Source organism: Hemitrygon akajei, chromosome 13 (genome assembly GCF_048418815.1).
Source record: "Hemitrygon akajei chromosome 13, sHemAka1.3, whole genome shotgun sequence".
Taxonomy (NCBI): Eukaryota; Metazoa; Chordata; class Chondrichthyes; order Myliobatiformes; family Dasyatidae; genus Hemitrygon; species Hemitrygon akajei.
This window is the reverse complement of record NC_133136.1, coordinates 106464585-106489454: the sequence shown is the minus strand read 5'-3', so window position 1 is coordinate 106489454 and position 24870 is coordinate 106464585. Positions and strand designations below refer to the sequence as shown.

The 24870-nt window shown below is 40.8% G+C and overlaps 1 protein-coding gene and 1 long non-coding RNA gene across 3 annotated transcripts in view; one reads left to right on the top strand and one right to left on the bottom strand.

The window, feature by feature from the left end:
• Positions 1-12635: 12635 nt before the first annotated feature.
• The window catches only part of cfap299 (cilia and flagella associated protein 299), a 611126-nt gene continuing 598891 nt past the window's right edge, over positions 12636-24870 (bottom strand). For both annotated transcript variants that reach the window (XM_073065229.1, XM_073065228.1), the window contains exons 5-6: positions 16852-16981; positions 12636-12847 (exon numbers count right to left, since the gene is read on the bottom strand). In XM_073065229.1, the coding sequence (XP_072921330.1) occupies positions 12752-12847; positions 16852-16981 (226 nt within the window). In that variant the 3' untranslated portion in view covers positions 12636-12751. The remainder of the gene's footprint in view (positions 12848-16851; positions 16982-24870) is intronic.
• The window catches only part of LOC140738110 (uncharacterized), a 78098-nt gene continuing 66344 nt past the window's right edge, over positions 13117-24870 (top strand). Inside the window, exon 1 of the long non-coding RNA XR_012101311.1 lies at positions 13117-13271. This is a non-coding gene — a long non-coding RNA (uncharacterized lncRNA). The remainder of the gene's footprint in view (positions 13272-24870) is intronic.

The window sequence follows — 24870 nt, the reverse complement described above, 5'->3', positions numbered from 1 at the left end:
CAAACATGCATGTACAAAAATTTACAAATATACAGAGGTTTTCTCCACAACACACTTTGTCCTTAACTTTCCAATATAACTATTCACCAACTGTCAGATCCAACATTCACCCCTCTCCGGTAAAGCCAGACTGAGGGTTTAAATCTGTCTCCACCTGGCCGAGAATGACATGGAAATTCTACTGCGGGGGGGGGGGGGGGGGATAATCACGTGACCAGAACATAAGAATTATTTCACATGCAGAATTGGAACATTTTAAACAGGGATTCTAACATCCTACAGTTTCATTTCACAACAAATACTTTAGTTAAACCCACAGATCAGTGCCCACATGCTCAGATGAATATAAAAGAATAATGCCCCCCCCCCCCCGTGGTGTTGTCTGTGTAGGGTGTGGTTTTCCTGCTCCCACTAACACAGGCATTATTTTAGGACGCCCCAAACTGTCCCTTGGGTCTTTTGGGGCTGTCCTGCTGTCTACAAACTGATGTAAGAGGGAGAGTGAAAATAAATGAAACTGTTTGGAATGCTAATTTTTATGAGTTATAAACCAAGAGAGCACATTAGCTGATTAGTCAAACTAGTGATTGTTTTACTGTTGGGGTGTGTAAATGGTGAACTCCCAAGAACTACAGGACAGGAGGGCAAAGTGTGTGGACTACTGGAGAACCTAGACCAGGGACAGAACGAGGAAGAGTGACTAACTGGGCAAAGGGGCAAGGTTAGCGGGAGAATTATCATTGCCAACCTGTTCTGTCACATCATCCCCACACCTCATCTAGACTGCACAAGGTGGGCAATTTGGGAGAGATTGTCTGCCATTGCATTGTACTGTCCTGCCTTATGAGAGATGTTGAAATGGAACAGTTTTAGAGCCAGGTACCATTTCTTGATGTGTGCATTGTGGCCTTTCATGGAGTGGATCCAGGTGAATGCTTTGTAGTCAGTCTCTAGAATGAATTCTCTGCCCAGCAGGTAATACCAGAGGCTCTCCAAGGCCCATTTTACGGCTAGAGCTTCCTTCTTAGCAGTGGAATACCTTGTCTCCCGTGGTAGCAGCATTTGACTAAGGTATGATACCAGCTGTTCTACCTCTACCTGTTGGACCATCAAGGGAAGCTTCAAGCCCTCTCTTTCTTTCCACTCACTTGGCCGGTTGACACATGTCTGAGAAGCCTTTCCTTTTCCCGGATGGAGCACTTCATAGGTGACCAGACCTTGCTTCCTCAGGACTCCAAAAGGCCCCTGCCACTTGGCCAAGAGAGTCTTGGTGGAGGTGGGAAGTAGCAGAAATAGCTTCTGACCAGGGGTGAACTCACATTGCTATGCTTTATGGTCATACCCACTCTTCTGGTTCTGCTGGGCCCTCTCCAGATTGTACCGAGCCTCCTCTCTGTAGGCCTCCATGTGATCCCTCATTTATGAGACACAAGAGACAATGCCCTCACCTGTGCTGCCTTGGGGCTTGTCCTCCCTCGAGGGGTCCCGGACACCTCACCGCTGTTACCATCTGTCACACCTCACTATCAGGTATGGGTAAATCTGCCTCCAACTGGCCTAGAAGGACCAGGAAATTCTACTGTTGGTCTGGGAGGGTGGGGGGATAATCACTTGACCAGAATATAATAATTATTTCAGATGTAGAATTGCAACATTTTAAACAGGGATTTTAACATCCTACAGTTTTATTCCTTGACAAATGTCCTAGTTAAACCCACAGATCAGTGTCCACACACTCAGATGAATATAAAAGAATAATGCCCCCCCTCCCCCCCAGTGCTGTTGTCTGTGTAGGGTGTGGTCTGCCTGCTCCGACTAACACAGGCATTATTTTAGGATACCCCGAACTGTCCATTGGGTCTTTTGGGGCTGTCCTGCTGTCTACAAACTGACGTAACCGAAGTGAGTGAAAATAAATGAAACTGTTTGGAATGCCTGAGTCTAGAATCCTTATTTTTATCAGTTATAAACCAGTAGAGTATGTTAACTGAGGGGATTGTTTCGATTAGCTAAGCTAGTGATTGTTTTACTGTTGGGGTGTGTAGGTGGTGAACTCCCAAGAACTACAGGACAGGAGGGCAAAGTGTATGAACTACTGGGGAAACTAGACCAGGGACAGAACAAGGAAGAGTGACTAACCGGGCAAAGGGGCAAGGTTAGTGGGAGAATTAACATTCCCAACCTGTTCTGTCATACAACTCTGAAATTCTTCTTCTCTGGGTAGCCATGAAACAAAACAAAACAAAGGCAACACAATCATCAACCTACAAATCCCTCCTCCCACACAAAAAATCAACAAAAAGCAACAGGCACATTGACTCCCAAATCCCCCTCCCCGCACAAAAAATGAGAAAGATTGGGTGAAAAACACTGGATATTAAAAAAACCATAAAACTGGAAAAAAAAGCATATAGTCCAAGTCCACATCCAAAGTGCAGAAAACCTGGGCAACACTCTGCATGCAGTGGCAGGCTGTCAAATCTCCACAGCAGGGCGATCAAAAGACAGGCAGCCAGCGCTTACCCTCTGCATTCGCCTCAATGCTTCAATCTCCCTCATCACTTTAATCAGTGCACAATGGAAGCTTTAATTGGTGAAATGGCAAATTGTTCTCTCCAGTGTAGAGGAATCTACATCATGAACATTGAATGCAGTACACTAGACTGAATGACGTTCAGGTGAATTGTTGCTTCACCAAAGAAGACTGTTTTGTTCAGTAGGAAAGGCAGTGTTGAAAGGAGAAGTGTTGAAACTCCTAAAGTTGCTTAAGAATTGTCATTTGACATGGATTGGTAGATGGAGTGGAAAGAGTAGGAAAGGAAGTTATGAGGAAAATGATTCCTTCAGAATGTTGTAAGACCATAAGATATGGAAGCAGCATTAGGCCATCAAGCCTGCTCCACCATTTCATCGTGGCTGGTCTGATTTTTCTCTCAGCACCAATCTCCTGCCTTCTCCCCGTATCCCTTTATGCCTTGATCAATCAAGAATCTATCAACCTCTGCCTTTAAAGACAGGCCTCCACAGCTTCCTGTTGCAAAGAACTACACAGATTCACTGCTCTCTGGCTAAAGAAATTCATCCTCACCTCTGTTCTAAAAGGACGGCCCTTTATTCTGAGGCTGTGTCCTCTGGTCTTAGACTCTCCCACCACAGGAAACATCCACTCTATCAAGGCCATTCACCATTTGATTGGTTTCAATTAAGTCACTCCTTTGAATTCCAGAGAATACAGGCCTAGAATCATTCAATCCTGGAATCATTTTTGTGAAACTGCTTTGAACCCTCTCCAGTTTCAGCACATCCTTTCTAAGGGGTCCAAAACTGCTCACTATACTCCAACTGAGGCCTCACCAGTGCTTTATAAAGTCTTAACATTACATCCTTGTTTTTATAATCTAGTTCTCTTGAATAAATGCTAACATTGCATTTGTCTCCTCGCCACATTCTCAAGCTGCAAAGTAACCTTTAGGGAATCCTGCACAAGGATTTCCAAGTCACTTTGCACCTCAGATTTTTGTACTTTCTGTCCATTTAGAAAATAGTCAAACCTTTTATTTCTTCTACCTAAGTGCATGACCATATATTTCCTGACAATGTATTCCATCTGTCATTTCTTTGCCAATTCTTCTAATCTGCCGAAGTCCTTCGGTAGCCTCTCTGCTTCATCAAAACTAACTGCCCCTCCACGTATCTTAATATCATCTGCTAACTTTGCAACAAATCCATCAATTCTATCATCCAAATCATTGACATATAATGTAAAAAGAATCTGTCCCAACACAGGCCCCTGTCACAACCACCAGTCACCAGCAGCCTGACTGAAAAGGGTCCCTTTATTCCCACTCTTTGCCTCCTGCCAATCAGCTGCTGCTTTATCCATGCTAGAATCTTTCCTGTAATACCATGGGCTCATAGCATGTCATGTTAAGCAGCCTCATGTGTGACACCTTGTTAAAGGCCTTCTAAAAATTCAAGTACACAACATTAACTGATTCTCCTTTGTCCTCGTTATTCTTTCAAAGAATTCCAACAGGAAACCTTGAAAAAACCATGCTGACTGTGGCCTATTTTATCATTTGCCTCCAATTACCCTGAGATCTCATCCTTAATAATCAATATCAACATCTTCCGAACCACTGAGGTCAGACTAACTGGCTTATAGTTTCCTTTCTTCAGTCTCTCTCCCTTTTTGAACAGTGGAGTGTCATTTGCAATTTTCCAGTACCATTCCAGAATCTAATGATTCTTGAAAGATCATTACTAATGCCTCTGCAATCTCTTCAGCCACCTCTTTCAAAACACCAGGCTGTAGACATCTGGTCCAGGTGTCCGATCTACCTTCAGACCTCTCAGTTTCCCGAGAACTTTCTCTCTAGTTATGGTAACTTCACACACTTCATGCCCTCGACACCTGGAACTTCCACCATACTGCTAGTGTTTTCCACAGTGAAGACTGATGCAAAATACTTATTCAGTTTGTCCACTATTCTGTTGTCCCCATTGTTTTCCAGTGGTCCGATATTCACTCTTGCCTCTCTTTTACATTTCATGTGGGGAAGGGGTATATTTGGAGAAGAGGTATATGTATCTGGTGCTAGACTATCGATGGACCTAGCAGAAATTCATCCAATTTAAGTTCAGAGAATTCTTATTTAGGTAGAGGGAAGCTTGCTCTAAATGCAAATTGCCTGCCAGTTATTACGAATGTGATTAAAAAGTTTTTCTGCGATGCACCTACATTTTCATAATTTGTCTAAATTTCTAAATTGTATGGATATTTATCCATACAATATACAGATGGAGTTTAGTGCAGATAAGTGTGAGATGCTACATTTTGGTAGGAATAATCCAAATAGGACATACATGGTAAATGGTAGGGCATTGAAGAATGCAGTAGAACACAGTGATCTAGGAACAATGGTGCATAGTTCCCTGAAGGTGGAATCTCATGTGGATAGGGTGGTGAAGAAAGCTTTTGGTATGTTGGCCTTTATAAATCAGAGCATTGAGTATAGGAGTTGGGATGTAATGTTAAAATTGTACAAGGCATTGGTGAGGCCAAATTTGGAGTATTGTGTTCAGTTCTGGTCACCGAATTAGAGGAAAGATGTCAACAAAATAGAGAGAGTACAGAGGAGATTTACTAGAATGTTACCTGGGTTTCAGCACCTAAGTTACAGAGAAAGGTTGAACAAGTTAGGTCTTTATTCTTTGGAGCATAGAAGGTTGAGGGGGGACTTGATAGAGGTATTTAAAATAATGAGGGGGATAGATAGAGTTGACGTGGATAGGCTTTTTCCATTGAGAGTAGGGGAGATTCAAACAAGAGGACATGAGTTGAGAGTTGGGGGCAAAAGTTTAAGGGTAACACGAGGGGGAACTTCTTTACTCAGAGAGTGGTAGCTGTGTGGAACGAGCTTCCAGTAGAAGTGGTAGAAACAGGTTTGATGTTGTCATTTAAAGTAAAATTGGATAGGTATATGGACAGGAAAGGAATGGAGGGTTATGGGCTGAGTGCAGGTCGGTGGGACTATGTGAGAGTAAGCGTTCGGCACGGACTAGAAGGGCCGAGATGGTCTGTTTCCATGTTGTAATTGTTATATGGTTATATGTAAATTAAATTATCCAGACAATCATCATAGAAGTCAAAATTATCATAGTAAATAATTTACTTTTTGTGGATTTGACATTTATTGAAATTATTTTTGGAAATTTTCCTGTTGAAAACTTGCCCTTTCTCTGCAGACTGCTTTGTAAAGGAACTATAGGATTATAAGCTTACAAAAATCTTATTGACAAAAAGTTATTAATTTTGATATTAAGTAGGTTAACAATGGGTTCTATTTATCACAGGAAATTAATACTATCGTAATTACCATTGAAGGTCAGGGTGCATTATATATGTTTGACAGGAGTCTGTAGTACATAAATAGGGTTGTGGGGTTTAATTAATTTTCTTGAATGCTGCAACAATATATTGAACCATCTGGAAATCATCAAACAGCCTTTCAAAGTATCCCAAAGTTTGTGTAATAATCTACTTAGCGTAACATTGCAATAAAATCAGTTTCTTAAACACAGTAAGCATCTTTACAATGACTGATTTTATTAACATGACTCGTTCTGATTTTTATTAAGAGTCTATGGATAAAGCCATCCTTAACTGTCTCTTTAACATTCATAGAACCATGGAGTTGGACTGCATGGTTAAATTTAGGTGGGCTAAATGAGACAGAACCAGCTCTTTCAACAAGAAATCAAGTTAGTTACACACTCTTTATCTTTACCTAAATCCATGTATTTTATTCCTAAAGTTTTTACATAATCCCCTTGCAAAAGCTACTACTTAATGTCTGCATCCTTTCAACAAATGGTACATTGCAAAACCAACACTCTGTGTGATATAGTATTCCTCCTTCTGATTCTGTTGTCTGTCACTTCAGATCTGTTTCCTCTTGTTAATGACTCTTCATCCTCTTGAAGTTGCTTCTCTTCACTTCATCGACCTATCCAACAAGTTTGCCAAACACAAAATGATCCAAACTAATCCATGCTCTTTCATTTATCAGTACAGTCAAGGTGGCTGTTAATATTCTTCGACATTATTATTTCAACAAAAAGATTTCCACTGTAGCAGCTGTAATTTCCAGTGTCATTTTGTTTTCTTTATTTGAAAAATATTACAACATTTGCAAATATCCTTTCCTTTGGCCTATCGCAGTAAGAAGGGAGATTTGGATAATTGTAACTTCACCTTCCATTCTAACTTTGCTCAGCAATCTGTACTGAGTAATTTACTCATTTTACACACCTCCAATCTTTCTACTGTTCAAAATTCAACGTAAATTTATTATCAAAGTACATATATGTCACCCTGTGGATCATTTTCTTGTGAGCATTCAGAGTAAATGAATTATCCAGTAATGTACCGACTTAAAGTGATTTTAGAAAAGTCTGAAAAACTTTAAAAACCTGAAAAATAGTTCTCATTAATTTGGCTCCATCAGTTGATCATTGTATGTCCTTAATTGATCTATCACTTGCTTTACATTGTTGAAACTACTAATATGCTTGTTGAAAATCAGCCGCTGATCTATTGTCATGTTTGGTTTCATTTTATTTTCACTTTTCCTTTGCACAATTCATACCCAGCTTAAAACCTTATGTAAGACTGTGCAGACTTGTCATCTGCTCTAGTTTCTGTACATCCTACCATTTCCTGCTTTGTCTTTTGGATACCAGCTTGGTTACCCTCCCTTTATCTCTGGTACAAGTGTACTCTGGCTATCTCTTAAGAAGTTTTCATAGAGTATTCCAGATTGGAGGGAAGTGGATTCAGTCTTTTATTAATTCTACTGAATCCTCAACCTCAGTTGCATTGTTCAAAGTAGTTCCAAGTCAGGGTCTTGGAAATATGTGTGCAGGAAAAAGGATGAAAGGTCAGAGAATAACACACATGGAATGCTCGAGGAACTCAGCAGGTCAGGCAGCAACTATTGATTTGAATAAACAGTCGATGTCTTGGGTCGAGACCCTTCTTTTGGACTGGGAAGGAGGGGGAAGACACCAGAATAAAAAGGTGGGGGGCGGGGAAGGAATACTAGCTAGAAGGTGATAGGTGAAGCCAGGTGGTTGGGAAAGGTAAAGGTCTGGAGAAGAAGGAATCTGATAGGAGAGTGGACCATGGGACCATGGAAGAAAGATGATACAAGTGGGAGATGATAGGCAGGTGAGGAGAAGGGGTAAGAGGCCAGAGAGGGGAATAGATGAAGAGATAAAAGAGAGGGGGAAAAAAACAGAAAGAGAAATTGATGTTCATGCCATCAGGTTGGAGGCTACCTAGACAAAATATGAGGAGTTTCTCCTCAACCCTGAGAGTGGCCTCATTGTGGCAAGAGAGGAGGCCATGGACCAATATAGAACAGGAATGGGGATTAAAATGGGAAATTGCACTTTTGGTGGATGGAGTGGAGGTGCTCGCCAAAGCTGTCCCTAATCTACATTGAGTCTCAGCAATGCAGGGGAGGCCACTTTGGGAGCATTAGATATGATAGACAATCCAACCAATTTGCAGGTGAAGTGTTGCCTCACCTGGAAGGACTGTTTGGGGCCGTGAATGGAGGTAAGGGAGGAGGTGAATGGGCAGGTGTAGCATTTCTGTTGCTTGCATGGATATGTGCCAAAAGGAAGATTAGTGGGGAGAGATGAATGGACAAAGGAATCATGACAGAGTGATCCCTGTGGAAAGCAGAGTGTGGGGGAAACATAAAGATGTGCTTGGCGATAAGATACCATTGAAGATGGCAGAAGTTGTGGAGGATGATGGGTCAGAAGCGGGGACTCATGGCGGTAGTATGTTAAGACAAGAGAAATTCTATTACTGTTAATTTGGCGGGAAGATGGGGTGAGCACAGATGTCTGGTAAATGGAAGAGATGTGGGTGAGGGCAGTTTTAATGGTGGATGAATAGAAATGTCATTCCTTGAAGAAAGAGAACACCTCAGATGTCTGGAAAGGAATGCCACACCTGGGACCAGGACCTGAGATGCATATTTTTCAATGCAATCACAATTGTAGGAAAAGTGGGTCAGTTTAGGGCATAGATCAGCACATAGAATGCCTATGAGATGGCTCTTTAGAGCAGCTCATGGTTGTGCTCACTAAGGGATTAGCTACTCTGGATTGAGTGTTGTGCAATGAACTGGAATTGATTAGACAGCATAAGGTAGAGGAACCCTTAGGAGCTGGTAATCGTAATATGATATAATTCACCATACAATTTGAGAAGGAGAAGCTAAAGTCAATCATATCAGTATTACAGTAGAGTACAGGGAATTATAGAGGCATGAGAGAGGAGCTGCCCAAAACTGATTGGAAATGAACACTATCAGGGATGACAGTAGAGCAGCAATGGCTGGAATTTCTGAAAACAATTCAGAAGGTGTAGGATACATACATCCCAAAGAAGAAGAAGAAGAAGAAGAAGAAGAAGAAGAAGAAGAAGTATTCTAAAGGTAGGATGACACAAATTGGCCGACAATAGAAGTCAAAGCCAACATAAAAGCCAAAGTGAGGGCATAAAATGGAGCAACAATTAGTGGGAAGTTAGAGGATTGGGAAGCTTTTAAAAACTAGCAAGAGAACTAAAAAAGTCATAAGGAAAGAAAACATGGAATTTTAAGGTAAGCTCGCCTATAATATTAAAGAGGATACCAAAAGTTTCTTCAGATATATAAAGAATAAAAGACAGGTGAAGAGTAGCTATCAGACCGCTGGAAAATGATGCTGGAGAGGTAGTAATGGGGGACAAGGGAATATCAGATGAACTGAATAAGTATTTTGCATCAGTCTTCACTATGGAAGGCACAAACAGTATGCTGGAAATTTGAGAGTGTCAGGGGGCAGTAGTGTGTGAAGTTGCCATTACCCAGGAGAAGTCCTTGTGAAACTGGAAGATCTGAAGGTAGATAAGTCACCTAGATCAGATGATATATAGCCCAGTACTCAGAAAGAGGATGGTGAAGAGATTGTGGAGGCATTAGTAATTATCTTTGAAGAATAAATTGATTCTGGCACATTTCCAGAGGACTAGAAAATTGCAAATGTCACTCCACTCTTCGAAAAGGGAAAGAGGCAGAAGAAAGGAAGTATAGACCTTTTAGTCTGACCTTAGTGGTTGGGGTCAATTGTTAAGGATGTGGCTTTGGGATACTTGGAGGCACATGATTAAATAGGCTGTGGTCGGCATCATTTCCTTAAGGGGAAATCTTGCCTGACAAGTCGGTTGGAATTCTTTGAAGATATAACAAGCAGGACAGATGAAGGAGAACCAGTGGGTGTTGTGTACTTGGGTCAGAGGATGCAGCCTCGGATTAGAGGGACGTCCATTTAGAACGGTGATGAGGACGAATTTCTTTAACCAGAGTGTGGTGAATCTGTGGAATTTGTTGCCACAAGCTGCTGTGGAGGCCAATTCATTGGGTATAGTTTAGGCAGAGGTTGATAGATTCTTGATTCATCGGGGCATGAAGGGATGGTGACCAGGCAGGAGATTGGCCTGAGAGGGAAAATAGATCAGCCATGAAGAAATGGCGGAGAAAGATTCAATGGGCCAAATTGCTTACTTCTGCTCCTGTATCTTATGGTCTTGTGGTCTTATGGAATTATGTCATTGTAGCCATTAGTGAGACTTGGTTGCTGGAGGGGTTGGATGGCAGCTCAGTGTTCTGGGGTTCCGTTGTTTTAGACATGATAGAGCAGGAGGGATTAAAGGAGGAAGGGTGGCATGCTAGTTAGGGAAAATATCACGACAGTGCTCAGTCAGGACAAACTGGAGAACTCGTTTAGTGAGGCTTTATGGGTGTCACAGATTGACAGGGCTGTAAAGAAAGCTTTTGGCACATTGGCCTTTATAATTTAACGTATTATTGAGTGCAAGAGTTGGGATGTCATGATGAAATTGTATAAAACATTGGTGAGGTATAACTTGGAGTATTGTGTCCAATTTTGGTCAACTACCTGCAAGAAAGATGTAAATAAGTTTGAAAGACTGCAGAGAAAAGGATGGTCCAGGGTCTTGAGGACTAAGTTACAGGAAAGGTTGAATAAATTTGGACTTTATTCTTTAGAAAAATCATGAAGGATATAGATAGGTTAAATGCAAGCAGACTTTTTCATCTGAGGTTGGGTGAAATTACAATTAGACGCCCTGGGTTAAGGGTAACGGGTGAAACATTTAAGAGGATCTTTTTCACTCAGAGGGTGATGCGAGTGTGGAACAAGCTGCCAGCACAAGTGGTGGATGTGGGGTCGAATTTTACAGGTGCATGGATAAAAGGGGCTTGGGGGGACAGCTATGGTCTGGGTGCAGGTAGATAGGACTAGGCAGATTAATGGTTTGGCACAGACTAAATGGGCCAAATTGCCTGTTTCTATGCCCTAATATTCTGTGAATCTATGACTTTGTGCAGCAGATACAAAGGACCTGAGAAAAGGGAATAGTATTTTTACAGGAGACAGTATGGTAGGAAGTATAGGCAAGATAGCCTTGGGAATCGGTTGGTTTATAAAAGATGTCAGTGTACAGTTCATTCCGCCCCCCCCCCCCCTCCACCACAGATGGAAACAGAAGGATCAAGAAAGGGGAGAGAGTTGTCTGAAATGGATCAAGTGAATTTAAGGGCAAGGTCTCTCTGTCTCCATCTCTGGAGACAAACTGTCTTAACGCCATCTTTTATAAGCCTACCGATTCACACGACTATCTTCGTTATACCTCTTTCCACACTGCCTTGTGTGAATATACCACTCTCTTTTCTCAGTTCCTTCATCTTCGCCACATAACTTCCCAGGATGAGGCTCTTCTTTCAGTGCTCACCCCATCTTTCCATCGCCTTAACGGCGATAGTTTCTCTTATCCTCACCTACCACTCCATGAGCCTCCGCATCCAACACATCATTTTTCACAATTTACGCAATCTTCAACAGGATCCTACTACCACACGTCATTACCTTGCCCACCCTTTCTCTCTGCTTTCTGCAGGGATTGCTCTCTGTGTAAATCCCTTGTCCATTTGTCCCTTCCCACTATCTCCCTCCTGGCATATATCCCTGCAAGTGACAGAAACGCTACACCTGCCCATTCATCTCCTCCCTTACCTCCATTCAGGGCCCCAAACTGTCCTTCCAGGTGATGCAACACGTCCCCAGTGAATCTGTTGGGGTCATCTATTGTATCCATTGCTCCTGATGTGACCTCCTCTACATTGGTGAGACCTGATGTAAATTGAGGGACTGCTTTGTTGAGCACCTCTGCTCCATCAGCCAAAAGTGAAATTTCCCTGTGGCCAACCATTTTAAATCCTATCCTCATTCCCATTCTGACATGTTGTTTTATGTCTCCACTTTTGCCATGATAAGGCTACTCTCAAGGTACAAAAGCAACACCGCAAGTTCCGTTTAGGTATGAATGGCATGAACATCTGTTTCTCCGTCCAGTATTTTCTCCCTCCCCCTTCCCTCTTTTTCTATTCCTCACTCTGACCTCTTCCCTCTTCTCCTCACCTGCCTATCACCTCCCCCTGGTGCCCCTCCTTCTTATCATACTCCCATGGGCCACCATCCTCTCCTATCAGATACCTTCTTCTCCAGCCCTTTACCTTTCACCTTCTAGCTCTCCTCCATCCCCTCTTCCATATTTTTATTCTGGTATCTTCCCCCCTTGCTTCCCAGTCATAAAGAAGGGTCTCTGCCAGGAACATTGACTGTTTATTCTTTTCCATTAATGCCGACTGACCTGATGAGCTCCTCCAGCATTTTATGTGTTGCTCTGGATTTCCAGCATCTGCAGAATCTCTTGTGTTTTGGTCAGAGAATAGTCTATTTTTCTTTAACCTGGAATGATGGGGTAGAATTTTCCACAAACAACATTCATTTGGACAATAGCAAAGTGTAGCAAGCAAGAAATAATCTTATTTTGTTGAAAAATTACAACATCCTAGTACTCCCCAGTTGCTGCTAATTTTCATTCAATAAGGATAAAATAGCTCTACCTTTCTCCAGTAGGCTATGCCGATAAAGCAAAATAAACACATAATTAAATAATTAAAATAAGAGATACTTAAGATAGATGCGAATGACGTCTATGAAGTTTATTTCTTTTTCCCACAGCTTATACAATTGGTTAAACATCCCTTTGAGTGACAACAATTACATGTACACAAGGGATCATTCTTTCAGTTGTCAAAGATACTCAGGTTTTTCTTCTTGTGACATGGTCATAGATGACTACTTGAACATAAAGTTCTGTTTCAATTAAGTTTCGAGTGGTGTTATCCCCAGGAGTTCCCTGCCAAAAAAAAAGGGAAATACAGGTTAAAATGCATGGTTCCAGTTAATATTTTAAATATTAACTTGTCTTTGACGTAAAAGTCTTTTTATCAATGTGTTAAATGGAACTCAAGGTTGTATGCAGATTTCATAGAAAACTCTGCTTGCGTTAGTTCTGTCTTTATGCAGATAAATATTTACTAAATCAATTATGAACATAAAGCACTGGTTTTCATTCCAGTAATTGGTGTTCTACCTTTAGGCATATTTCTAGAACTGTCAAAACAAAATGTTACCCTGGCTTCAATAACCCTTCCCTTTTAACTCTGTGTCTTTCCCAAGTCATCCAACTGGAACAGAATGCTGCCTCAAGACAACAGATCAGAGGGAGTCAAAAATACTGCAGATGCTGGAAATGCACAGTGGATCAGGTTACATCTGTGGTAAGAGAAAAAGAGTTAATGTCTTGGGTTAAGACCCATCATCAGAACAGGTAAAGAGATAAAAGAAAGTCAGTAAGCTGCAGAGAGGGTGGATGTCTCTGAAAGGGTTAAACCAGGTTTGCCATATGGACAAGATGCAAACAAGGTTATTTGGTGAGTGAGTGAATGGAAGCAGTTAGGGAGTGAGTACATAGACAGAAGAATATACTGTAGACAAATAATGTAAGAGTTGTGAATGCAGAAGAAGAAGATAATCTCAACACTTCGGGCTGGGGACCTCATTCAGTTCCAGAGGAGAAAAAGAAAGAAAGAAAGGTAAAAACATAAATAAGCTAGGCCAATATCATAGATGTATCAGATGTATGTTCAAAACAGATAGAGAAATCAAGCTACTAGAAGATGTAGGATTCATTGTTGAGTCCAGAAAGCTGCAGTGTACAAGGACAGAAGATGAAGTGCTATTTCTTATGCTTGTATTGGGTCTCATTTTAATAGCATAGGCGTCCTTTCATCTCCCCCCCTTTTCACCACCCTAGCATCCAAACAGTCTTTCCAGGGGAAGCACTAATTCACTTGCACCTCTTCTGATCCAGTGTACTGCTCTTGGTGGTTACAATGTAGTATCCTCCACGTTAGATTGAATGACTGTTTTGAAGATCAACTCTACTCAGAGCAAAGAGGTGTACCTGAACTTTCCAGTGCTTGCAATTTTAATACTTCACCCCATTTCCACCTTTGACCTTTCTGTCTTTGGCCTTCTGCACAATGAAGCCCAATGCAAGCTCAAGGAACACCTTATCTTCTGGTTGGACATGGCATGGTCTTTGGGTCTCAATAGTGAATTATCTAACTTCGGGGTACTTGATTTCTCTGTCTGTATCAGTTGTCCATCTATGATATTGGCCTATCTTTATATCCTACTTTTTTTCTTCTTTTTTCCCTCTTTGGAAGTGGATGACATACCCAGACTGATCTGATGGGCATATCAATCTGCTCTGCAATCCACAGCTCCTACATTCGTCAGTCTACGCTCTCACTCCCTCACTGATCCCATTCACTCATTCATCAAATTACTTTATTCATGTTCTTCCCATGGTCATCCCAGTTTTACCCAATCAGAGCTAACCACCTCCAACATCCCCCCCACCCCCGGCAATATTATCTCTCATTCTCTTACCATAGATGTGGCCTTACTTGCTGTATCTTTCAGCATTTATTTTAAAATTATTCGATGTTTTAAATGCAGATTCTCACAATCAGTGTATCAAGTCAACTTAAAGGATGTACCATGTAGATCATAGTTCACCCAAATTTCAGATAAACTAACTTAACTAACTAATAAGCAACTCAGTTAACAACAGCAACTGATTTTTCATTCCTGATTATAGACATTAAAATGTCTTTTTTCTCTATGTTAGGACATATTCTGGAGGTAGGGAATAAAACAAATGGTAAATTCAGTAGCAGTCATTCTTCAGACATGAACATGGATTGTAGATTAAATTTAAAATGCAGCCCTGATCAATAGTTTCCTTAGAGCTGTGGACACCAGATGATTGAAAACCAAACAATGCTGATTAACATTGATTTTGGGTGGCTGGAGTGTGGGTGCAAAGAAGTGGGTGTATGAAAAATATATGTAATTCAGAGGACGCATTGTGAAAATTTGGCGCCCTTATTTACAAAAGATAGGATTAAATATATAGGTGCTCCGAAGATGAAATAATTGGTTACTTGGGGAAAGAAATAAATATATATACTAAAGTTATTACGAACTCCATGGAGCATGTGGGGATCTTCCAATATCCAGGCATTCCTTTTTTTCTTTCTTTCTTTCTTTCAATAGGGATGTTAGGGGGAGGGGTTAAGGGGAGGGGGGATGGGTAACACATATTTTCTTTTTCACACACTTTTATTCTGTAACTATTTGAAAACACAATTAAAAAAAAGTTTTTTTAAAAAAGAGGACGCAATGTAACTATAGAATTGTCCTGCTGTTACCGTTGATCTTCAGCATATAAAATGTCATTTAATATTGAGTTGAACAGACCTCTTCCTTCAATGGTGTCTCAATATGATGCCTGCTGCTCTTTTTTGTTGAATAAAACACTTCTGTATCCACTATCTTCAGAGTGTTTCTCTAGTGACTTTATTCATGTTACAACACTGACATGCATCTGCTACAACTACACTCAGGCTGAAAGTGTATAGCACCAGAACTTCCAATGGGCATTAATGCCAGCAATATCTCTGTCAGGGACTTTGTGAATTTAGTTCTCACTGAAAGATAATATTTTTCTCCTTCAAAGGGCTTAAGAATCTTAAATTGAGGGAGCTACAGCAGTAATAAATTTCTAATTATAGCATAGAACTGCTGTAAATTTGTCAACTCACTCTCAATGTCACTCCATTGCAAACAATACTTTGTCACAATTTGCTGTTACAAGCTGGACAAATAACAACAGCTTACCTTATACAAGGCAGGTTTTATTGGAGTTGAGATGCATCAAATTGTGAGTCATGCAAGTTAGGGGAGAGGCTGTATATATAAATTATTTTCAGTGGTGTATATCCAGCCAGAACTCAACTGGAAGTCTTTTCTAGTCTTTGCTGAAAAGCTGAATATTGCTGGTTATTGTTGAAAATACCTCAGGGACTGAGCATTCTTCATGTTTGTGTGCAGCAAACCATAACTACTGCCAAATAGTATGGACCATCACATAATGCAGCCAAAAGCAGCTGCTTTCAGAATGATAATTATAGAAGTAATTGGAAGAAAAAAATACATTGTCATTGTGAGATTCTTCTGAGGTTAGAGCTGTGGTACAATAAAGGAACACATTTTACTATGTGTAGGAAATCTACTGAAGAAGGACATGTTAAAATTCTGTTTCACATGGTAACCAAAACAAATTTCTCCCATGACTGAGACAGTGTACTGACAACTATTTTGTTTCAGGCTGCTCTGCATTTGATTATCATGTAGACAGTGCCCCCACTCTCCCCCACAAAACAGTGGTCTCACTCTCTATCACTGACATTCCTCATCTTGAGAATTACAAGAAATATATTTTTAAATATTCATAAATAATTGAAAAAAGAACTAAGCATGCTTCATGTTAACCCAAGATCTATGGAACCAGATCATTTTCAAGCTCAAAATATTTTGTTAAATAACTTTCATTTTGATGGAGAACATTTCTGTTTATTCTCATTCTTTACCTCGTCACCCTGTTGGCAGCATGTCTGGACATCAACCTTTACAGTTAGATATTAATACATGTTTGTGTAGCTGAATCATTACGTTGTCAGTAATTGCTGGAGCTAAAATTGTAATGAAGCTCCATGTCAACTCCCAAGTGTTCCCTTTCTTTTGGAACTCTCCTTGTCTCAACTAAATCAGAAAGCAAAAATAAACTCCTCATCCTTGAATTCTCAGTAAAAAAATCACAATCTTGTCTATTTCTTTCTTTGATGTAGATATGAGTGTTCAAGTGCTTTATGGTATTTTCAACCTCAGAATAGAAAAAAGGTCAAGGCAGGTGGGGGAGATCAGCAAGAAACAAAAAAACTGACTGACCTTTGGGTCCACATTTATTACTTTCCGATCTCTTTTGTTCTTGAAAAGGAGTCCAGAAGCATTGTCTGTGATCACCTGATAATATGGGCTGGAATTGGATGTGGAGTTCTGGGTGTCCCAGTTGTAGAAGCTGCCATAAAATAAATAGAAACAATTGTGTTGGGTTATTCATTCAAGTATGCTTTTCTAGCTATGTGGAATTTGGAGAGCAAACAGATTTCCTATTCAAGATTTTACTTAAACACAGGTGCTCTCCTCCATGCAGTCCAAGTAACCCCCAGAAGAGAAAATTAAAGAAAAAACTGCAGATACTAGAGATCCGAAATGAGATTTCTAGGAAAACTCAGTGTGTTAGGCAGCACCTGTGGATAAACAAACCAAATTTAGAGTTTAGGATATGGACCTTTTGTCAATGTTTACACGTTTTTGTTTCAGACTCACTGAACTCTCCATTTAACAATATGAAAGAAGAGAAAGAGAGTTAGTGGCCATGAAAACCACCCAGTTCTTTGTTACAGCTATTTCAAATACAAGATTTAAAGGCATAAGAGATCTTCTGTTCTAAGGATCAATTGCACTCTTGTCTAAGACAGTGATTTATACTTGTTGATTTAAATCTTATTTTGTGTTACTCTGCTCCAAAGCAGATGCAAATATGAAAAAAATATGTTGTACATTGTTAGGACAGCCTTGATTCCTGGGCATTTGTGAAAATAAAGTCAATTCTCTATCGATACCCTTGGTGCCATTGGATTTATAAATTATCACTCTTACTGTAGATTCCTGGATGGAACAGCTAGAATAAAATAAAATAAAGAAATGAAAATTGTAAACATCAAGAGAACAGGGAATAATGGAAAAGTTCATTATTATCTCAGTTACTTCACAATAAAGAAGGGGTATCAGTTCTTTTACATATGTTATGCAATAAGCTAGATTATGTATATTTTGGTTGTTCATAACTAAACAAAGCATTGTTGACTCCAGTCAACAACAAGATTCAAAGAAATTGCCTATTTCTTTGAGGCAATTGATGGGTTAACTGCAATGGCAGGTTAGCAGTATTCATCTTGACATTAAAAATTTACTTTTCAAGGAGATACTCAGCCAATATTGTAGTGTGTTTAATATTTCAGTAATATTTAAGTAATGTTGTAAATATATTGTGTGATTAAATATATTGTTTGCTTACCTAATTCATTATGGTTTCTTTGTAAGAAGTAGGAGAATGGCATACGCCATTTGGAATCACGTCATATTTGAGCACCTCACTGAAAGTCAAATGAAGTACTCAAGTATCCCTGGCCTCCGGTGTTTTCTCTTTCAGAAGGAAGGAGAATGTATGGGTTCATAAACAGTGATTACCAGGTGAGAACCATAATAAATGAAATAAACCTGAAATTACTGACTTCATTAGAAAAATAGACACAATTCATTGCACAACATATAACTGAGTGATGTATATTGAATGAACTGAACAGTATTTTGAAGTAAATGAAATAGACAATGAAAAGTGAATGCCAGTGGCACTGAATGTATTTGGTGGAAGAGCATACAGCTTGTTTTAGTGTTTTGACAGCTCCAATCAAACAGCTAAATTGAGCTTTGCTGATATCATGAACGTTTAGAATCAAAACCATTGTTGATTGCAGAATGCTTTAGGATTCATAAGCGGAATCAAAAGGAAGGGGAGTCCATTTCAGCTTATATGTCTAAATTGAAGAGATTGCCGAAGCATTATCAGTTGGGCTTAATGATGCACTGAGAGATCATTTCGTTTGTGGACTGTTACAAGAAATCATTCAAAAACTGTTCCGAACTGAAGCACAGCTCACATTTTTAAAAAAGCAGCTTGAATCGCTTATCAATGGAAACAGCAGTCAAAGATGCAATTGAGTTGCAATAGGAATGAAAGAGAGCATGAACAGAATTGAAACATCTAAACAGAAACCTGCTTGGCCAAACAAAATGTGTTACCATTATGGCAGAGGCTGACATACACCAGACCAACGCAGGTTTAAAGGTGAAACTTGCAGAAAATGCAACAAAGTAAGTCATATACCAATAACATGCCAGGCAGACAAAAATAAATGGTCTGCACAGGGAAGCGAAAATGCTAAAAAGTCAAGTTGCAGTTTCAAAAAGAGAACTAATCTACATGCTGTTGATGAAAAATCTGATAATGGTGAGAGTGACACAAGACTGTGTAGCCTTGAGATTTATAGTGTGAAAATTAGCAACAGGCATACATTATAGCTTACACCAGAAGTGAATGGCAAATTAATTAAAATGGAATTGGCCACTGACAATGCTGAGTCTGAATGACATTTTAAACATACTAAAATGAAGCCTGCAGATATCCAACTAAGAACTTATACTAGAGAAAGATAACTCCTGTGGGAATGCCATTCGTGACAGTGAAATACAACAATCAAAAAGCCACATTGAGCTTGTATGTGGTAAAAATAGAAGGGCTAGCATTATAGGGGTGTGATTGGCTGGGACAGCTACAATTTGATTGGCAATCCATCTACAAATTGCCAGCTACATCCCCATGTAATGAAGCCAACTGAAAGTAAATTAAGAATGGTACTAGGTGATGCCACAGCAGTTTTCAAGGATGGCATTGGAAAATTCAAATCTATCAAGGATAAAACAATATTAAAAGAAGATGCCATGCCTAAATTTTACAAAGCCTATCGGGTTCCAAATACCATCCATGATAAAGCAGCCTGTGAGCGAGATCACATGTAGGCTGAAGGAATTCCTTCCAAGGTTGAGTGGAGCGTAAAGGCAATGCCGGTGGTCCCAGTAGCCAAGACGAATGGGTCTGTCAGGATCTGTAGTGATTTTAAGGTCACCATCAACCCAGCACTGAAAGTAGATTAATACTCTCTGCCCAGGATAGAGAATATCTTTGTAATTTAAATATAATATAATATATAATGTAATGGCTCTGTCTGACTAAGTAGACAATGGATGTGCCCGGTTTAGGACTCAGTTGGGTGTGGAACAGCGTCGGCTGTGGCTGAATAAGCCAATTCTGGAGCGGCGGTCCTTGGCACAGCTGCTGCACACGAAGGCCGATGGCTGCGGTTGGGTAGTGACTGCCGCAGCTTTCCTTCTCTCTCTTCTGTCCGACCACAGTCGAGTTCATCTTTCCTCTGAATTGGTAATGCCTGTACGTACAGCCTGTCGCCAGGTGCAGCGATTTGCAGCTTTCTCTTCCCAGGTGTCCACCCTGATATCAGCAGACTTCAGGTCATGTTTACAAATGTTCTGTAATACAGCAGTGGGTGCCCTATGAGCCGGGATCCTGCGGTGAGTTCTCCATATAGGATGTCCTTGGGGATGCGCCCATCCTGCATGCCGCGGATGTGGCCAAGCCAGTGCAGTCGTCGCTGTGTGAGAAGGACATACATGCTTGGCATGCTGGCCTGGTCCAGGACATCCTTGTTTGGCACGCGGTCTTTCCAGGAAATGCCCAGGATCCGACGCAAGCACTGTAGATGGAAGCTGCTGAGGTGGTGCTCTCGGCGCGTGTAGGTTGTCCAACTCTGGCTGCAGTAGAGAAGAGTACTCAGTACGCAAGCTGTGTACACTGCAATCTTGGTGGCTGCGGTGAGCTTGTTGTTTTTCCCCACTCTCTTTGACAGCTTGGCCACAGCAGCGGTGGCTTTTCCTATTCACCTGTTGAGCTCTGGATCGAAGGACAGGTTGCCGGAGACGGTCGGTCCTAGGTAGGTGAATTCATCTACCGCTTGCGGGGTGTGGTCGTCGATGCTGATGCTGGGGGCTTCGCTGATGTCCTGGCCCATGATCTCTGTCTTCTTCAGACTGTTGATGAGGCCAAATTCTTGGCAAACATGTGCCAGGGAACTCACTAGCCTCTGGAGACCAGACTGTGTGTGTGACGTCAGGGTGGCATCATCAGCGAAGAGTATCTCCCGGATCAGGACCTGACGCACTTTGGTCTTTGCTCAGAGGCGTGCAAAGTTGAAGAGCTTGCCATTGGACCTAGTGTGATCAACTACAAAAGAGACTCATCAGGAAAGAATCTCACTGCACTGAAAATGGCAAGAAACAACGCTCAAAGGGCGGCTAGACGCTGCACAATCGACTACTGGCAGAACCTGTGCCAGAACATTCAGACCTGCGCCGACAGTGGCAACGTGTAAGGCATGTACGAGGGGAAGAAGAAAGCCTTCAGGCCCACCGCTAGCAAGGTTGCTCCGCTGAAGCCCAAGGACGGTGAAGTCATCAAAGACCGTGCCAAGCAAATGGAGAGGTGGGCCGAGCACTACCAGAACCTGTACTCCACTGAGAACATGGTCACTGAGTCAGCCCTTGCCTGTCATGAAAGAGCTGGACCTACCCCCAGCAGAGGAAGAACTCAGCAAGGCCATCGACTCACTTGCTCACAGCAGGGCACCAGGCAAAGACGGCATCCCTGCAGAAGTGATCCAGTGCGAGAAACCAGTGCTCCTAAACCATCTTCGTGAGCTGCTCTGCCAGTGCTGGGAGGAGGAATCTGTTCCCTAAGACGTGCGAGATGCAAACTTCATCACACTGTTCAAGAGTAAGGGAGACAGCAATGACTGTAATAATTACAGAGGCATATTCCTGCTCAACACCATTGGCAAGGCGTTTGCCCGAGTAGTTCTGAAGCGACTGCAGACACTGGCAGAATGCATCTACCCTGAGTCCCAGTGTGGCTTCAAAGTACAGAGATCCACCATCGACATGATCTTACTCAGGCAGCTGCAGGAAAAGAGCCGGGAACACAGACAGCCCTTGTACGTTGCCTTTATCGATCTGACCTGGTTAGCAGAAGAGGCCACTTCGCACTCCTGAAGAAGATTGGATACCAATCAAAGCTGCTGAATCTCATCGCCTCTTTCCATAACGCCATGCAGGAGACAGTGGAACATCCTCAGAGCCCTTCCCCATCCAAAGTGGAGTGAAGCAGGGTTGCCCCGACGCTCTTCGGGATCTTCTCTCTCGTACTGTTGTACGCTTTCAGGACATCTGATGACGGAGTGTACCTAATTTAAATATATAGAGGGAGGATTGTAGGGTATTTAATATTTGAGCAATATTGATTAAGTATTTTTTGTTTGTTTACATAATTCATTACAGTTTATAGGTAAGAAGCACATGTCATCACACCACTATGCCCCACAAAAAGTAAAACAAGTTTATGAATATCCCTAGACTCCCTTGTTTTCTTTCTATTAGTTTCTGGGGTTACAAAACATAACAAACTTTGATTGTTCTTTATCTCAAGCCTAATCAACAATTTCAGAGAAGCTGAAATTCTTCATCTTTAGCTGTGTGGAGAGGAATTCAGTTGCTCTTAAGGTCTTTGTTGTTGCATAGTGACATTGAACAGCTGCAATGGCAATAATATGGCAGTGAACTTGGATGAAGTTAGACAGGTTCTTTAATCCAAGTTCAGTGTCAGATGCTTTATGCTTTCTGCTTTTAACATGTTTATGTTTTGGTGCGAGACAATGCCTGGGGTATGTGACTAAAAATCTCACACCTAGGATTTGTGCATGTTGACAGCTCTGGCTCCAGGAAAAAATCGGTGGTCAGGTTCTTGACAAGTCTCATGGTTTAAAAATGAGTGGCCAAAGCTACTTTGAGAAGAAATTAATGCAGAATCTAGTTCGAGGTGTCGGCATCTTATTCAAATCTGTCCTCAAAATAACTCTTCCATTCTGTGCTTCACCAACAGCTTAAACTTACTGCTTATTTTGCTGAATGCTTATAGTTTGGGCTTTGGCCATAACAAATGTTTTTTTTGCCAATTGAGTAATGCACCCCCACCAGTTTTATAAAGATTTGGTTTTTATTGCCTAGAGGAAATATTAGATGAATTAAAAGTTTTTGGAACCAGCTATTTTATTATGCTCAAAGTCCAGCTGAATTCACAATCACATCTGGTGATGCAATATAGTGAGATGACACTGTTGTTCCCTCATATTGCTGTTCTTCTTTGCAGCAGTTACAATATATCAAAGACAACTTTCTGGACATGGATTATCATTCCATCTTGTTACACAAAAATTGCCTGTGACCTAAGTATATAATATAGCATATAGTTTAACAACTTGAAAAAGTGCTGGAATTTGTTTTATGAAATGGCCAACAGCATTGTGAGATTAATATCAAATCCCAAATGGTACACTAATGTGCTTTAGAAAAGAAAATCTTCCTTCATTATCCACCCTGACCTAGATATAACTAACTCTGTTCCCACATCAAGATGATGAACACATAATTATTTCAAAGGTGATAGGTATTTATACATAAGAGTACTACAAACATAATGTGACCTGATGTTAGTCAAGTAGGGGGCTCACTGCCCTTCATTTTGGTAACTGATGACAAATCGCAGTTATAATTCTGCTAATGAAGTCTGTAGTATGTGAATAACTCAAAAAATATAGGATCCTTATTGAGATAATCTCTTGCCTTGATGCATCGAATCGGTGAGCATATGAGGCATTTGATAATGAATGAGGAGAAAAACTGTTTCCACTAACTAGTCAGAGAAGCAGAGACAGATTTACAGCAATGTTCTGTATAATCCTTTTTTTTAAATCACAAGACTTCAGTGAGAACAGCAATGAGGCTATTAAACTTGCCTATAAAATAGAGGAAAATCTCACAGAAATTTATGGAAAACATAGAAACAATTAAATGCAGAAGTTCAGAAACTGTTTTTGGACATAGCTGACTTCTCCAGTGTTGCTCTTTTGCCGACCTTACAATTGAAATAACCACAAAAGCATTAACTTTCCAAAGCTAGTCAATAGTAAAGGATATGTGCAGCTTTTGAAGGGTTTCACAAGCACACTAGTACAAGTATAGTCATGCACCTTGCAGACTTTAATTTTCATTTTGTAGAGTACTTAAACATAACTTACATCTGGTGTGTTTGATTGAGGATACCTCAGACTGATTTGTTGAAGGCCCTCATTGACTGACACCCAATAGAGAGTGCATGATGAAATGGACAGATTCCCCACCACTGAGAAACTGCCAATGAAGAGAATGAAAAACATGGGCAGCTGAGAGAAATATTAAAGGCGTTGTATTGCTAAAGACAAACAGTGAAATAAAAACAGATATACACACAAGTGAAACTTACAGAATCATTTGAATTTGATCTTCTATCCCCATAGCTTTATTTAATTGTTATATTGAAATATTTCCATTTTAGATACTGAATGATGTGGTGTGAGTTTTTCAAATTTCCGTTTTGTCTTCTGTTTTGACAATAAATAAAATAGGTTACGAAAATATTTTAATTTGGAGACTAAGTGCAATTCCAGGCTAAACTTGAACAAACAAATATTACTCGACAGTTGTGGGAGGGCTTGAAAACGATCACCTCTTATAAAGTTCAATCAAGCGACATAGGCAACAACAGAGTTTTGCTTCCAGGTGAGCTTAATGCCTTTCCTGCTTGCTTTGACTGTCAAAACATAGAGGAACCAAAACTAATTTCTACAACCCCCGATGATGCTGTGATTACAGTCTCTGAGGCTGACATGCGAGTATCCTTCAGGAGGCTGAACCCACGAGAAGCATCTGCCCCAGACAGGGTATCTAAAGACCTGTGCTGATCAACTGGCTGGAGTGTTCACTGAGATCTTTAACTTCTGTCTTCGGCACTCTAAGGTACACATCTGATTCAAGCAGGCTTCATTTATAATGCTGCCTAAGAAGAACGTGGTAACCTGCCTCAATGACTATCATCCAGTAGCATTTACATCCACCTTGGTGAAGTGCTTTGAGAGGCTGGTGATGAAAAGTATCAACTAGTGCCTGAAAGTGACTTGAATCCGTTCCATTTTGCCTACCAGAGCAGATTTCATTTCATTGGCTCTTCACTCGACCCTGGACAGCAAAGGTGCATATATCAGGAATTTATTGACTACAGCTCAGCATTCAATACCAAAATTCACTAAAAGCTAATGAATAAGCCCCAAGACCTTGGCCTCAATA